Source organism: Nicotiana tabacum, chromosome 16 (assembly GCF_000715075.1).
Source record: "Nicotiana tabacum cultivar K326 chromosome 16, ASM71507v2, whole genome shotgun sequence".
Taxonomy (NCBI): domain Eukaryota; kingdom Viridiplantae; phylum Streptophyta; class Magnoliopsida; order Solanales; family Solanaceae; genus Nicotiana; species Nicotiana tabacum.
Genome location: NC_134095.1, coordinates 39,974,698 through 39,989,992, shown reverse-complemented (window position 1 = coordinate 39,989,992; position 15,295 = coordinate 39,974,698). Strand labels below are relative to the sequence as shown.

At 37.5% G+C, this 15,295-nt stretch overlaps 3 protein-coding genes across 3 annotated transcripts; all 3 read left to right on the top strand.

The window, feature by feature from the left end:
* Positions 1 to 1,791: 1,791 nt before the first annotated feature.
* On the top strand, positions 1,792 to 2,264 carry LOC142170208 (uncharacterized). The gene is made up of 2 exons (XM_075232056.1): positions 1,792 to 2,170; positions 2,260 to 2,264. Exons 1-2 carry the CDS (start codon positions 1,792 to 1,794, stop codon positions 2,262 to 2,264), a joined length of 384 nt encoding a protein of 127 aa, XP_075088157.1.
* A 5,931-nt stretch (positions 2,265 to 8,195) lies between these two features.
* On the top strand, positions 8,196 to 8,668 carry LOC142170207 (uncharacterized). The gene is made up of 2 exons (XM_075232054.1): positions 8,196 to 8,574; positions 8,664 to 8,668. The coding sequence occupies exons 1-2, from the start codon at positions 8,196 to 8,198 to the stop codon at positions 8,666 to 8,668; spliced, it is 384 nt and encodes a 127-aa protein (XP_075088155.1).
* A 5,930-nt stretch (positions 8,669 to 14,598) lies between these two features.
* On the top strand, positions 14,599 to 15,071 carry LOC142170206 (uncharacterized). The gene is made up of 2 exons (XM_075232053.1): positions 14,599 to 14,977; positions 15,067 to 15,071. The coding sequence occupies exons 1-2, from the start codon at positions 14,599 to 14,601 to the stop codon at positions 15,069 to 15,071; spliced, it is 384 nt and encodes a 127-aa protein (XP_075088154.1).
* Positions 15,072 to 15,295: the final 224 nt, after the last annotated feature.

Below are 15,295 nucleotides of genomic sequence, written 5' to 3'. Positions count from 1 at the left end.
TTAGCTGTGTATGTCACTTGTTGTTTTGATTTATTAAAAGGCGAGATTCTTTCGCGAGTCAATAAGCCTGATAAATTGGATAACAATGATATACATTGGCGAAGTAATAATTAGTTGATGGAATCCATGTCTCAATTTTGAGATTGATGATACTCCTTTATGAAAGCTTATAAGTTTTCATGTGTAAACCCGGCCGGTGGATTTTGTATCCGACACATGAAATAAGTTAAGTGTAAGTCTAAAGGAAGTAATCAATAAATTAAATAGTCAGTAATTTAATTTGATTGATTAGTATCTGAATCTTAACATGGGGAGTTAAATAAGGTTTTATGGAAGAATTTCGAAATTGAACTAAGGAGTGCAATTACGAATTTTTAGTGGAATAATTCGTAATTTATTATGATGGAAATTAGTTTCAGAATTTCGAAATTAATATCATAATAGGAAGCCTTGTTAATTAAATTCTGTGGTCCCTACTGTGCCTAAATAATAGAAAATAGTGGAAACTGTTACTTAGTGGGAAAGAAAACGTGGAAACCGTCCCTTAGTGGGAGAAGGAAACCTAACAGGTTTTGAAAACGGTTTTGACCTAAAAAACGCAGCTATATATATGGATATAAGGGCTGGACGTTTTTTTGATGATTCTGACTGCGGTTTCTACTAGAATTTTGCCCACCCAAAATTCTCTTTTTTTCGGTTATTGTTTGGGTAACACAGTAGAAGACTGTGGAAAGCTGCTAGTGTGTTTTCAACTGAGGAACTGGAGAACGACCTAGATTTGTTGTGTTTACGCTTCAAGAGGTAATCCTAAAATCTCCATGCGTACTAGTTGTTTAGATTACATGTGAATAAGATTCTGTTATTGCTTCCGCTGTGGTATATATTCCATCAATTGGTATCAGAGCTTACTCACGTCTAATTAAATAATTAGGATAAACCATAAGGATTAATATCATGTTCTATATGCAAGTTTTGAATTACATGCAAAGTTTGTTTTTCTGAAAATCTGCACTGTTTTTTTTTTTTGGTGTGATTATCTGTTATGGGTTGTGTTGATTATTCTGAAAACTTGATGTATCCTTTTAATATTGGTGATGTTGAGTTAGAATAATCTGAAAATTGAATTTTATCATGTAAAACGGAAAAACACGTTTTGCTGAATTAGGGCAGAAAATCGGAGGTCAAAAAGTTGACGGACTCCGATTGACCTGAAACTTGGCAGGTCCATGCGAAACGGCCCAGTGAGCAATACTCATGGATTTTATTCATGACTGAAGTCGTTTTTTGGGCGTTCGGGGTCGTTTAGATGGTGTTTTTGCTGTTTTTCTAAAATTCTGAATTTTTTTTTAGTTGTTTTTAATTCCAGAAATTGTGGGGATCAATTCCCTTGGTCCCCGGGCTTAAAAAATCAGTGATATAATGTTTTTACACGTTGACAAAGGTCTTCTTCCATATCGGATAAAAATATTATGAATAATCACTATGTTATACTAGTCATTGATTATTTGTATTTACTCTCCATCTGAGTATGCATGTTGGTTCAATGGGACTAATATATGTTGAATGTTGATATTCACTTGGCTTAAATTAACAGTTTACTCTCCATCTGAGTATGACATGTTTAAGTTTATGGAGTGAAAATCTGTCATTATATATGTATATTGCAAGAATAGCTTCTTTCTCATCGAAATTTGTTGTTCAAGGTGCATAGATTGTATATATATAATGTGTTTTGAATTTTATACAAACTGATTTGATCTATTTAAATATTTAATGTCTCCCAGATTAACAATGACTGCTTTTAATCCCCTTACTGCCATTCTTACCCAAAACAAACTTGAGGGCCCAAATTATGTTGATTGGAAACGAAATTTGGATATTGTTCTAATTGCTGAAGAGTACAAATTTGTGCTCGATGAGGTGTGTCCAGAAAAACCTGGAGATGATGCCACAGATGATGAACAGAAGGCTTACCAGAAATGGATTAAGGCTGATGAGATGGCGCGGTGTTACATTTTGGCATCCATGTCGAATGTTCTGCAACATCAGCATCAGTCGATGGAGTCTGCTTATGACATTCTGGAAAATCTCAAAGAAATGTTCGGAGATCAGAATCGTGCGGCTAAGCAGACTGCCATGAAAGCCCTTCTGAATACCAAAATGGTTGAAGGTTCATCGGTCAGGGACCATGTTCAAAAGATGATGAGTCTTCTGAATGAACTGGAGGTCCTTGGAGCTAACATTGATAAGGACACGCAGGTTGAAATGATCTTGCAGACTTTGCCTGACAGTTTTCAGCAATTTCGCCTGAATTATAACATGAACAAAATGGATTTGTCCCTTGCGAAATTGTTGAATGAGCTGCAGTCGGCAGAGACTATTATCAAGTCCCAAGCTCCTCCCGTGGCATTGAATTTTGAGGCAGGTTCTTCTTCTAAGCCGAGAGGCGGGCAGAAAAAGAAAAAGGCTCAAAAACCCTCTGTTGGTGGCGCGACTGCTGGTGTGAAAAAGGCTAAGGGCAAGTGTTATCACTGCAAGCAGCCCGGGCATCATAAGAAGCAGTGTCCAACTTATCTGGCCAAGCTGAAAAATAAACCAGGTGATTTACATCTACTTGTCGTTGAAACATTTTTAGCGGCTGTTTCTACCATGTCATGGTGTGTAGATTCGGGAGCCACTAATCATATCTGCACTTATTTGCAGGGGTTTCAGGTAACGCGGCGGCTAAGTAAAGGAGAAATCAATGTTTATCAAGCAGACGGTTCAGTAGCCCCAGCTTTAGCATTAGGAAATATTAGTATTTCGTTTGATAGTGGTAGAGTTTTAGCTTTAAAAGACACATTATATGTACCTTCCGTTAGAAGGAATTTAATTTCGGTTTCTAGCGCTATGAGAGATGGTTATGATTTTAATTGTCATGACGTTGATAAATGTGTTATTACTCATAATAAGCGTTATCTCTCTTCGGCTACATTGATTAATGGTCTTTTTGTTATTGACTCTATTCCTAAACCGTTACCACCTAAAGAACTGAATAATGTTGATTTACCAAGCAAGAGAAAACGTTCTTCTGAATTGAGTGAAACATATTTATGGCACTTGCGTTTGGGTCATATAAATCTGAACAGAATTTCCAGGTTGGTCAAGGATGGACCTTTAAGTTCATTGAAAGTGGAGGCACTACCAACTTGTGAATCTTGTTTAGAAGGGAAAATGACAAAACGAAATTTCCCCTCAAAAGGAAATCGGGCAAGTGATAAATTAGAATTAATTCATTCTGATTTGTGTGGTCCAATGAATGTCCAAGCAAGAGGTGGTTTTGAGTATTTTGTGACTTTCACAGATGATTACTCAAAATATGGATATATTTATTTGTTGCGTCGAAAGTCTGAATGTTTTGAAAAGTTCAAAGAATTCAAGACTGAGACTGAAAAGCGACATAATAAACATATCAAGACACTACGATCTGATCGTGGTGGGGAGTACCTCTCTACAGACTTTATTGGTTATTTATCAGAATGTGGAATTACATCTCAATTATCTGCACCTGGAACTCCACAACAAAATGGTGTAGCTGAAAGAAGAAATAGGACTCTTATGGAAATGGTTAGATCAATGATGAGTTATTCCGATTTGCCTTCGTCTTTTTGGGGACATGCCTTAGAAACGGCGAATTATGTTCTGAACTTAGTTCCTTCAAAGTCAGTACCCTTGACCCCTACAGAATTGTGGACTGGGCGCAAGCCTAGTCTGCGGCATATTCGAGTTTGGGGTTGTCCGGCACATGTGCTAAAGGGGAAAACGGATAAATTGGAGGCAAGAACGGATGTATGCGTGTTTATAGGTTATCCAAAAGGGACGAAAGGTGGTTTATTCTATTGTCCTAAAGAGAAAAAGGTAATTGTTAGCACAAATGCTAAGTTTCTAGAAGAGGACTATTTGATGAACCATGTTCCTAGAAGTAAACTCGTTTTACAGGAACTCAGCAAAGGAATGGAAACTCAGTCATCTGAAAATCAAAACGACCATATCCAAATCCCGGAAGTCGATTTTGACATACCATTGCACTTTAGTAGTGGGAGAAATGTCAATAGACTTAATGTACCACAAGAACAAGTGCCCACAGTCATACTACCACAAAGTAGTGGGAGTCATGTTGAGCAGACTGCACAACAGGAAGAAGTCGTTGATATCCCTGTGGATAGCATGGAGACTCAGGTTCCTGATGATGTTGTGGTTCAACCACAAAATCAACGTGATGTAGTTGCAACTGATGTAGTGCGTAGTCGTAGTGGGAGAGAAATAAGACAGCCAGTTCGTTACACGCTCTTGGGAGAATCATATGATAGGATCCCTGAGGAGCCTACCTCCGAACCTGTCAATTACGACCAAGCACTACATGATAAGGATGCCGATAAGTGGGTTGCTGCTATGAAATCAGAGATGGAGTCTATGTACTCTAATCAGGTTTGGGATCTTGTAGAACCAACTGATGGGGTTAAACCCATTGGATGCAAATGGATCTATAAGAAAAAGAGAGGTGTAGACGGAAAAGTACAAACTTTTAAAGCAAGGCTTGTAGCGAAAGGGTTTACTCAGAAAGAAGGGATTGACTATGAGGAAACCTTCTCGCCGGTAGCCATGCTTAAGTCTATAAGGATTCTCTTATCCATTGCTGCTCATTATGATTATGAGATTTGGCAAATGGATGTCAAGACAGCTTTCCTTAATGGAAGTCTTGATGAGTGCATCTATATGATGCAACCAGACGGTTTTATGGAAAGTGGCAAAGAGCACATGTTGTGTAAGCTTAAAAGGTCCATTTATGGACTAAAACAGGCATCTAGGGCATGGAACACTTGTTTTGATAAGGCGATTAAAACTTTTGGTTTTGATCAGTGTCTTAACGAATCTTGTGTATACAAAAAGTGGGATGGGAACAAAGTGGCATTTTTGATCTTATATGTAGATGACATACTGCTCATAGGAAATAATGTGGGCATGTTGAATTCAGTTAAGCAGTGGTTGTCCACACATTTTGATATGAAAGATTTGGGAGAAGCGGCTCATATCCTTGGGATCAAACTCTTGCGAGATCGCAAGAAAAGGATATTAGGCTTGTCCCAAGGTCTTTATATTGATACAATACTCTCCAGGTTTAGCATGCATGATTCCAAGAAAGGATTCCTTCCTTTCAGACATGGAATTTCTCTATCTAAAGATCAGTCTCCTAAGACTGATGAAGAGATAGAAAAGATGAAGGCGGTCCCTTATGCATCAGCTGTGGGGAGCCTAATGTATGCTATGTTATGCACTAGGCCTGATATCTGCTTTGCTGTTGGCGTTGTTAGCAGATTTCAGTCTAATCCTGGGAAAGAGCATTGGTCGGCGGTTAAACATATAATCAAGTACCTGAAAAGGACTAGGGATTACATGTTGATCTACCAATCGGATGACCTGGTACCTATTGGGTATACTGATTCGGATTTCCAATCAGACAGAGATTCTAGAAAGTCTACTTCAGGTAATGTGTTTACTCTTGGAGGTGGAGCCATAAGTTGGAGGAGTATCAAGCAAACTTGTGTTGCTGATTCCACCATGGAAGCCGAATATGTGGCAGCCTCTGAGGCAGCCAAAGAGGCAGTTTGGCTCGGTAACTTCCTGAGAGAGTTGGGTGTGGTTCCTTCGATTCAAGTACCAATTACGCTTTACTGTGATAATAGTGGTGCGGTTGCAAATTCAAAGGAGCCACGAAGCCATAAGAGGGCAAAGCACATTGAGCGTAAATATCATTTAATTCGTGATATAGTGCAGAGAGGGGATGTAGTGGTCACCAAGATTGCGTCAGAGAACAACTTGGCAGATCCGTTTACTAAGAGCTTACCACAGAAGACTTTTGATAAGCATGTAGAAGGAATGGGTGTCAAAATTGTAGACGCATGGTTATTAGTCTAAGTGGGAGATTGTTAGAATATACTATAAGCCATGCGTATTGTTATAGTATTCTTTATGAACAATTATTTATTTACTTGTTTAAATTCAATAAAGTTTCATTTTAAATAGATCATGTGTTGGTTTGTGCGTCCATTGCTTACATAGTAGATGATTTAGTGTATAGAGTTTAGCTTATACACGGAAGATTAAATCATCGGTTCTTGTAAGACATAAAAGTTAATGTTCACAATCTAATGATGGAATTGGACAAATCATCGGAATGATTGTAGCACAAGATTAAATATAATTTATCTTGATTATGGGAATGGTTTAATTCCAACTTCTTGTGCTAGTACATTTTGTATGTATTGAACGGATCAAGTAGAGATGAGTATTTTATACTGACTTTATAAAATAATTTCTCTAGTCCATTTAATGTACTTATACTCTTAATCCTGATATAATTATTATTAGCTGTGTATGTCACTTGTTGTTTTGATTTATTAAAAGGCGAGATTCTTTCGCGAGTCAATAAGCCTGATAAATTGGATAACAATGATATACATTGGCGAAGTAATAATTAGTTGATGGAATCCATGTCTCAATTTTGAGATTGATGATACTCCTTTATGAAAGCTTATAAGTTTTCATGTGTAAACCCGGCCGGTGGATTTTGTATCCGACACATGAAATAAGTTAAGTGTAAGTCTAAAGGAAGTAATCAATAAATTAAATAGTCAGTAATTTAATTTGATTGATTAGTATCTGAATCTTAACATGGGGAGTTAAATAAGGTTTTATGGAAGAATTTCGAAATTGAACTAAGGAGTGCAATTACGAATTTTTAGTGGAATAATTCGTAATTTATTATGATGGAAATTAGTTTCAGAATTTCGAAATTAATATCATAATAGGAAGCCTTGTTAATTAAATTCTGTGGTCCCTACTGTGCCTAAATAATAGAAAATAGTGGAAACTGTTACTTAGTGGGAAAGAAAACGTGGAAACCGTCCCTTAGTGGGAGAAGGAAACCTAACAGGTTTTGAAAACGGTTTTGACCTAAAAAACGCAGCTATATATATGGATATAAGGGCTGGACGTTTTTTTGATGATTCTGACTGCGGTTTCTACTAGAATTTTGCCCACCCAAAATTCTCTTTTTTTCGGTTATTGTTTGGGTAACACAGTAGAAGACTGTGGAAAGCTGCTAGTGTGTTTTCAACTGAGGAACTGGAGAACGACCTAGATTTGTTGTGTTTACGCTTCAAGAGGTAATCCTAAAATCTCCATGCGTACTAGTTGTTTAGATTACATGTGAATAAGATTCTGTTATTGCTTCCGCTGTGGTATATATTCCATCAATTGGTATCAGAGCTTACTCACGTCTAATTAAATAATTAGGATAAACCATAAGGATTAATATCATGTTCTATATGCAAGTTTTGAATTACATGCAAAGTTTGTTTTTCTGAAAATCTGCACTGTTTTTTTTTTTTGGTGTGATTATCTGTTATGGGTTGTGTTGATTATTCTGAAAACTTGATGTATCCTTTTAATATTGGTGATGTTGAGTTAGAATAATCTGAAAATTGAATTTTATCATGTAAAACGGAAAAACACGTTTTGCTGAATTAGGGCAGAAAATCGGAGGTCAAAAAGTTGACGGACTCCGATTGACCTGAAACTTGGCAGGTCCATGCGAAACGGCCCAGTGAGCAATACTCATGGATTTTATTCATGACTGAAGTCGTTTTTTGGGCGTTCGGGGTCGTTTAGATGGTGTTTTTGCTGTTTTTCTAAAATTCTGAATTTTTTTTTAGTTGTTTTTAATTCCAGAAATTGTGGGGATCAATTCCCTTGGTCCCCGGGCTTAAAAAATCAGTGATATAATGTTTTTACACGTTGACAAAGGTCTTCTTCCATATCGGATAAAAATATTATGAATAATCACTATGTTATACTAGTCATTGATTATTTGTATTTACTCTCCATCTGAGTATGCATGTTGGTTCAATGGGACTAATATATGTTGAATGTTGATATTCACTTGGCTTAAATTAACAGTTTACTCTCCATCTGAGTATGACATGTTTAAGTTTATGGAGTGAAAATCTGTCATTATATATGTATATTGCAAGAATAGCTTCTTTCTCATCGAAATTTGTTGTTCAAGGTGCATAGATTGTATATATATAATGTGTTTTGAATTTTATACAAACTGATTTGATCTATTTAAATATTTAATGTCTCCCAGATTAACAATGACTGCTTTTAATCCCCTTACTGCCATTCTTACCCAAAACAAACTTGAGGGCCCAAATTATGTTGATTGGAAACGAAATTTGGATATTGTTCTAATTGCTGAAGAGTACAAATTTGTGCTCGATGAGGTGTGTCCAGAAAAACCTGGAGATGATGCCACAGATGATGAACAGAAGGCTTACCAGAAATGGATTAAGGCTGATGAGATGGCGCGGTGTTACATTTTGGCATCCATGTCGAATGTTCTGCAACATCAGCATCAGTCGATGGAGTCTGCTTATGACATTCTGGAAAATCTCAAAGAAATGTTCGGAGATCAGAATCGTGCGGCTAAGCAGACTGCCATGAAAGCCCTTCTGAATACCAAAATGGTTGAAGGTTCATCGGTCAGGGACCATGTTCAAAAGATGATGAGTCTTCTGAATGAACTGGAGGTCCTTGGAGCTAACATTGATAAGGACACGCAGGTTGAAATGATCTTGCAGACTTTGCCTGACAGTTTTCAGCAATTTCGCCTGAATTATAACATGAACAAAATGGATTTGTCCCTTGCGAAATTGTTGAATGAGCTGCAGTCGGCAGAGACTATTATCAAGTCCCAAGCTCCTCCCGTGGCATTGAATTTTGAGGCAGGTTCTTCTTCTAAGCCGAGAGGCGGGCAGAAAAAGAAAAAGGCTCAAAAACCCTCTGTTGGTGGCGCGACTGCTGGTGTGAAAAAGGCTAAGGGCAAGTGTTATCACTGCAAGCAGCCCGGGCATCATAAGAAGCAGTGTCCAACTTATCTGGCCAAGCTGAAAAATAAACCAGGTGATTTACATCTACTTGTCGTTGAAACATTTTTAGCGGCTGTTTCTACCATGTCATGGTGTGTAGATTCGGGAGCCACTAATCATATCTGCACTTATTTGCAGGGGTTTCAGGTAACGCGGCGGCTAAGTAAAGGAGAAATCAATGTTTATCAAGCAGACGGTTCAGTAGCCCCAGCTTTAGCATTAGGAAATATTAGTATTTCGTTTGATAGTGGTAGAGTTTTAGCTTTAAAAGACACATTATATGTACCTTCCGTTAGAAGGAATTTAATTTCGGTTTCTAGCGCTATGAGAGATGGTTATGATTTTAATTGTCATGACGTTGATAAATGTGTTATTACTCATAATAAGCGTTATCTCTCTTCGGCTACATTGATTAATGGTCTTTTTGTTATTGACTCTATTCCTAAACCGTTACCACCTAAAGAACTGAATAATGTTGATTTACCAAGCAAGAGAAAACGTTCTTCTGAATTGAGTGAAACATATTTATGGCACTTGCGTTTGGGTCATATAAATCTGAACAGAATTTCCAGGTTGGTCAAGGATGGACCTTTAAGTTCATTGAAAGTGGAGGCACTACCAACTTGTGAATCTTGTTTAGAAGGGAAAATGACAAAACGAAATTTCCCCTCAAAAGGAAATCGGGCAAGTGATAAATTAGAATTAATTCATTCTGATTTGTGTGGTCCAATGAATGTCCAAGCAAGAGGTGGTTTTGAGTATTTTGTGACTTTCACAGATGATTACTCAAAATATGGATATATTTATTTGTTGCGTCGAAAGTCTGAATGTTTTGAAAAGTTCAAAGAATTCAAGACTGAGACTGAAAAGCGACATAATAAACATATCAAGACACTACGATCTGATCGTGGTGGGGAGTACCTCTCTACAGACTTTATTGGTTATTTATCAGAATGTGGAATTACATCTCAATTATCTGCACCTGGAACTCCACAACAAAATGGTGTAGCTGAAAGAAGAAATAGGACTCTTATGGAAATGGTTAGATCAATGATGAGTTATTCCGATTTGCCTTCGTCTTTTTGGGGACATGCCTTAGAAACGGCGAATTATGTTCTGAACTTAGTTCCTTCAAAGTCAGTACCCTTGACCCCTACAGAATTGTGGACTGGGCGCAAGCCTAGTCTGCGGCATATTCGAGTTTGGGGTTGTCCGGCACATGTGCTAAAGGGGAAAACGGATAAATTGGAGGCAAGAACGGATGTATGCGTGTTTATAGGTTATCCAAAAGGGACGAAAGGTGGTTTATTCTATTGTCCTAAAGAGAAAAAGGTAATTGTTAGCACAAATGCTAAGTTTCTAGAAGAGGACTATTTGATGAACCATGTTCCTAGAAGTAAACTCGTTTTACAGGAACTCAGCAAAGGAATGGAAACTCAGTCATCTGAAAATCAAAACGACCATATCCAAATCCCGGAAGTCGATTTTGACATACCATTGCACTTTAGTAGTGGGAGAAATGTCAATAGACTTAATGTACCACAAGAACAAGTGCCCACAGTCATACTACCACAAAGTAGTGGGAGTCATGTTGAGCAGACTGCACAACAGGAAGAAGTCGTTGATATCCCTGTGGATAGCATGGAGACTCAGGTTCCTGATGATGTTGTGGTTCAACCACAAAATCAACGTGATGTAGTTGCAACTGATGTAGTGCGTAGTCGTAGTGGGAGAGAAATAAGACAGCCAGTTCGTTACACGCTCTTGGGAGAATCATATGATAGGATCCCTGAGGAGCCTACCTCCGAACCTGTCAATTACGACCAAGCACTACATGATAAGGATGCCGATAAGTGGGTTGCTGCTATGAAATCAGAGATGGAGTCTATGTACTCTAATCAGGTTTGGGATCTTGTAGAACCAACTGATGGGGTTAAACCCATTGGATGCAAATGGATCTATAAGAAAAAGAGAGGTGTAGACGGAAAAGTACAAACTTTTAAAGCAAGGCTTGTAGCGAAAGGGTTTACTCAGAAAGAAGGGATTGACTATGAGGAAACCTTCTCGCCGGTAGCCATGCTTAAGTCTATAAGGATTCTCTTATCCATTGCTGCTCATTATGATTATGAGATTTGGCAAATGGATGTCAAGACAGCTTTCCTTAATGGAAGTCTTGATGAGTGCATCTATATGATGCAACCAGACGGTTTTATGGAAAGTGGCAAAGAGCACATGTTGTGTAAGCTTAAAAGGTCCATTTATGGACTAAAACAGGCATCTAGGGCATGGAACACTTGTTTTGATAAGGCGATTAAAACTTTTGGTTTTGATCAGTGTCTTAACGAATCTTGTGTATACAAAAAGTGGGATGGGAACAAAGTGGCATTTTTGATCTTATATGTAGATGACATACTGCTCATAGGAAATAATGTGGGCATGTTGAATTCAGTTAAGCAGTGGTTGTCCACACATTTTGATATGAAAGATTTGGGAGAAGCGGCTCATATCCTTGGGATCAAACTCTTGCGAGATCGCAAGAAAAGGATATTAGGCTTGTCCCAAGGTCTTTATATTGATACAATACTCTCCAGGTTTAGCATGCATGATTCCAAGAAAGGATTCCTTCCTTTCAGACATGGAATTTCTCTATCTAAAGATCAGTCTCCTAAGACTGATGAAGAGATAGAAAAGATGAAGGCGGTCCCTTATGCATCAGCTGTGGGGAGCCTAATGTATGCTATGTTATGCACTAGGCCTGATATCTGCTTTGCTGTTGGCGTTGTTAGCAGATTTCAGTCTAATCCTGGGAAAGAGCATTGGTCGGCGGTTAAACATATAATCAAGTACCTGAAAAGGACTAGGGATTACATGTTGATCTACCAATCGGATGACCTGGTACCTATTGGGTATACTGATTCGGATTTCCAATCAGACAGAGATTCTAGAAAGTCTACTTCAGGTAATGTGTTTACTCTTGGAGGTGGAGCCATAAGTTGGAGGAGTATCAAGCAAACTTGTGTTGCTGATTCCACCATGGAAGCCGAATATGTGGCAGCCTCTGAGGCAGCCAAAGAGGCAGTTTGGCTCGGTAACTTCCTGAGAGAGTTGGGTGTGGTTCCTTCGATTCAAGTACCAATTACGCTTTACTGTGATAATAGTGGTGCGGTTGCAAATTCAAAGGAGCCACGAAGCCATAAGAGGGCAAAGCACATTGAGCGTAAATATCATTTAATTCGTGATATAGTGCAGAGAGGGGATGTAGTGGTCACCAAGATTGCGTCAGAGAACAACTTGGCAGATCCGTTTACTAAGAGCTTACCACAGAAGACTTTTGATAAGCATGTAGAAGGAATGGGTGTCAAAATTGTAGACGCATGGTTATTAGTCTAAGTGGGAGATTGTTAGAATATACTATAAGCCATGCGTATTGTTATAGTATTCTTTATGAACAATTATTTATTTACTTGTTTAAATTCAATAAAGTTTCATTTTAAATAGATCATGTGTTGGTTTGTGCGTCCATTGCTTACATAGTAGATGATTTAGTGTATAGAGTTTAGCTTATACACGGAAGATTAAATCATCGGTTCTTGTAAGACATAAAAGTTAATGTTCACAATCTAATGATGGAATTGGACAAATCATCGGAATGATTGTAGCACAAGATTAAATATAATTTATCTTGATTATGGGAATGGTTTAATTCCAACTTCTTGTGCTAGTACATTTTGTATGTATTGAACGGATCAAGTAGAGATGAGTATTTTATACTGACTTTATAAAATAATTTCTCTAGTCCATTTAATGTACTTATACTCTTAATCCTGATATAATTATTATTAGCTGTGTATGTCACTTGTTGTTTTGATTTATTAAAAGGCGAGATTCTTTCGCGAGTCAATAAGCCTGATAAATTGGATAACAATGATATACATTGGCGAAGTAATAATTAGTTGATGGAATCCATGTCTCAATTTTGAGATTGATGATACTCCTTTATGAAAGCTTATAAGTTTTCATGTGTAAACCCGGCCGGTGGATTTTGTATCCGACACATGAAATAAGTTAAGTGTAAGTCTAAAGGAAGTAATCAATAAATTAAATAGTCAGTAATTTAATTTGATTGATTAGTATCTGAATCTTAACATGGGGAGTTAAATAAGGTTTTATGGAAGAATTTCGAAATTGAACTAAGGAGTGCAATTACGAATTTTTAGTGGAATAATTCGTAATTTATTATGATGGAAATTAGTTTCAGAATTTCGAAATTAATATCATAATAGGAAGCCTTGTTAATTAAATTCTGTGGTCCCTACTGTGCCTAAATAATAGAAAATAGTGGAAACTGTTACTTAGTGGGAAAGAAAACGTGGAAACCGTCCCTTAGTGGGAGAAGGAAACCTAACAGGTTTTGAAAACGGTTTTGACCTAAAAAACGCAGCTATATATATGGATATAAGGGCTGGACGTTTTTTTGATGATTCTGACTGCGGTTTCTACTAGAATTTTGCCCACCCAAAATTCTCTTTTTTTCGGTTATTGTTTGGGTAACACAGTAGAAGACTGTGGAAAGCTGCTAGTGTGTTTTCAACTGAGGAACTGGAGAACGACCTAGATTTGTTGTGTTTACGCTTCAAGAGGTAATCCTAAAATCTCCATGCGTACTAGTTGTTTAGATTACATGTGAATAAGATTCTGTTATTGCTTCCGCTGTGGTATATATTCCATCAATTGGTATCAGAGCTTACTCACGTCTAATTAAATAATTAGGATAAACCATAAGGATTAATATCATGTTCTATATGCAAGTTTTGAATTACATGCAAAGTTTGTTTTTCTGAAAATCTGCACTGTTTTTTTTTTTTGGTGTGATTATCTGTTATGGGTTGTGTTGATTATTCTGAAAACTTGATGTATCCTTTTAATATTGGTGATGTTGAGTTAGAATAATCTGAAAATTGAATTTTATCATGTAAAACGGAAAAACACGTTTTGCTGAATTAGGGCAGAAAATCGGAGGTCAAAAAGTTGACGGACTCCGATTGACCTGAAACTTGGCAGGTCCATGCGAAACGGCCCAGTGAGCAATACTCATGGATTTTATTCATGACTGAAGTCGTTTTTTGGGCGTTCGGGGTCGTTTAGATGGTGTTTTTGCTGTTTTTCTAAAATTCTGAATTTTTTTTAGTTGTTTTTAATTCCAGAAATTGTGGGGATCAATTCCCTTGGTCCCCGGGCTTAAAAAATCAGTGATATAATGTTTTTACACGTTGACAAAGGTCTTCTTCCATATCGGATAAAAATATTATGAATAATCACTATGTTATACTAGTCATTGATTATTTGTATTTACTCTCCATCTGAGTATGCATGTTGGTTCAATGGGACTAATATATGTTGAATGTTGATATTCACTTGGCTTAAATTAACAGTTTACTCTCCATCTGAGTATGACATGTTTAAGTTTATGGAGTGAAAATCTGTCATTATATATGTATATTGCAAGAATAGCTTCTTTCTCATCGAAATTTGTTGTTCAAGGTGCATAGATTGTATATATATAATGTGTTTTGAATTTTATACAAACTGATTTGATCTATTTAAATATTTAATGTCTCCCAGATTAACAATGACTGCTTTTAATCCCCTTACTGCCATTCTTACCCAAAACAAACTTGAGGGCCCAAATTATGTTGATTGGAAACGAAATTTGGATATTGTTCTAATTGCTGAAGAGTACAAATTTGTGCTCGATGAGGTGTGTCCAGAAAAACCTGGAGATGATGCCACAGATGATGAACAGAAGGCTTACCAGAAATGGATTAAGGCTGATGAGATGGCGCGGTGTTACATTTTGGCATCCATGTCGAATGTTCTGCAACATCAGCATCAGTCGATGGAGTCTGCTTATGACATTCTGGAAAATCTCAAAGAAATGTTCGGAGATCAGAATCGTGCGGCTAAGCAGACTGCCATGAAAGCCCTTCTGAATACCAAAATGGTTGAAGGTTCATCGGTCAGGGACCATGTTCAAAAGATGATGAGTCTTCTGAATGAACTGGAGGTCCTTGGAGCTAACATTGATAAGGACACGCAGGTTGAAATGATCTTGCAGACTTTGCCTGACAGTTTTCAGCAATTTCGCCTGAATTATAACATGAACAAAATGGATTTGTCCCTTGCGAAATTGTTGAATGAGCTGCAGTCGGCAGAGACTATTATCAAGTCCCAAGCTCCTCCCGTGGCATTGAATTTTGAGGCAGGTTCTTCTTCTAAGCCGAGAGGCGGGCAGAAAAAGAAAAAGGCTCAAAAACCCTCTGTTGGTG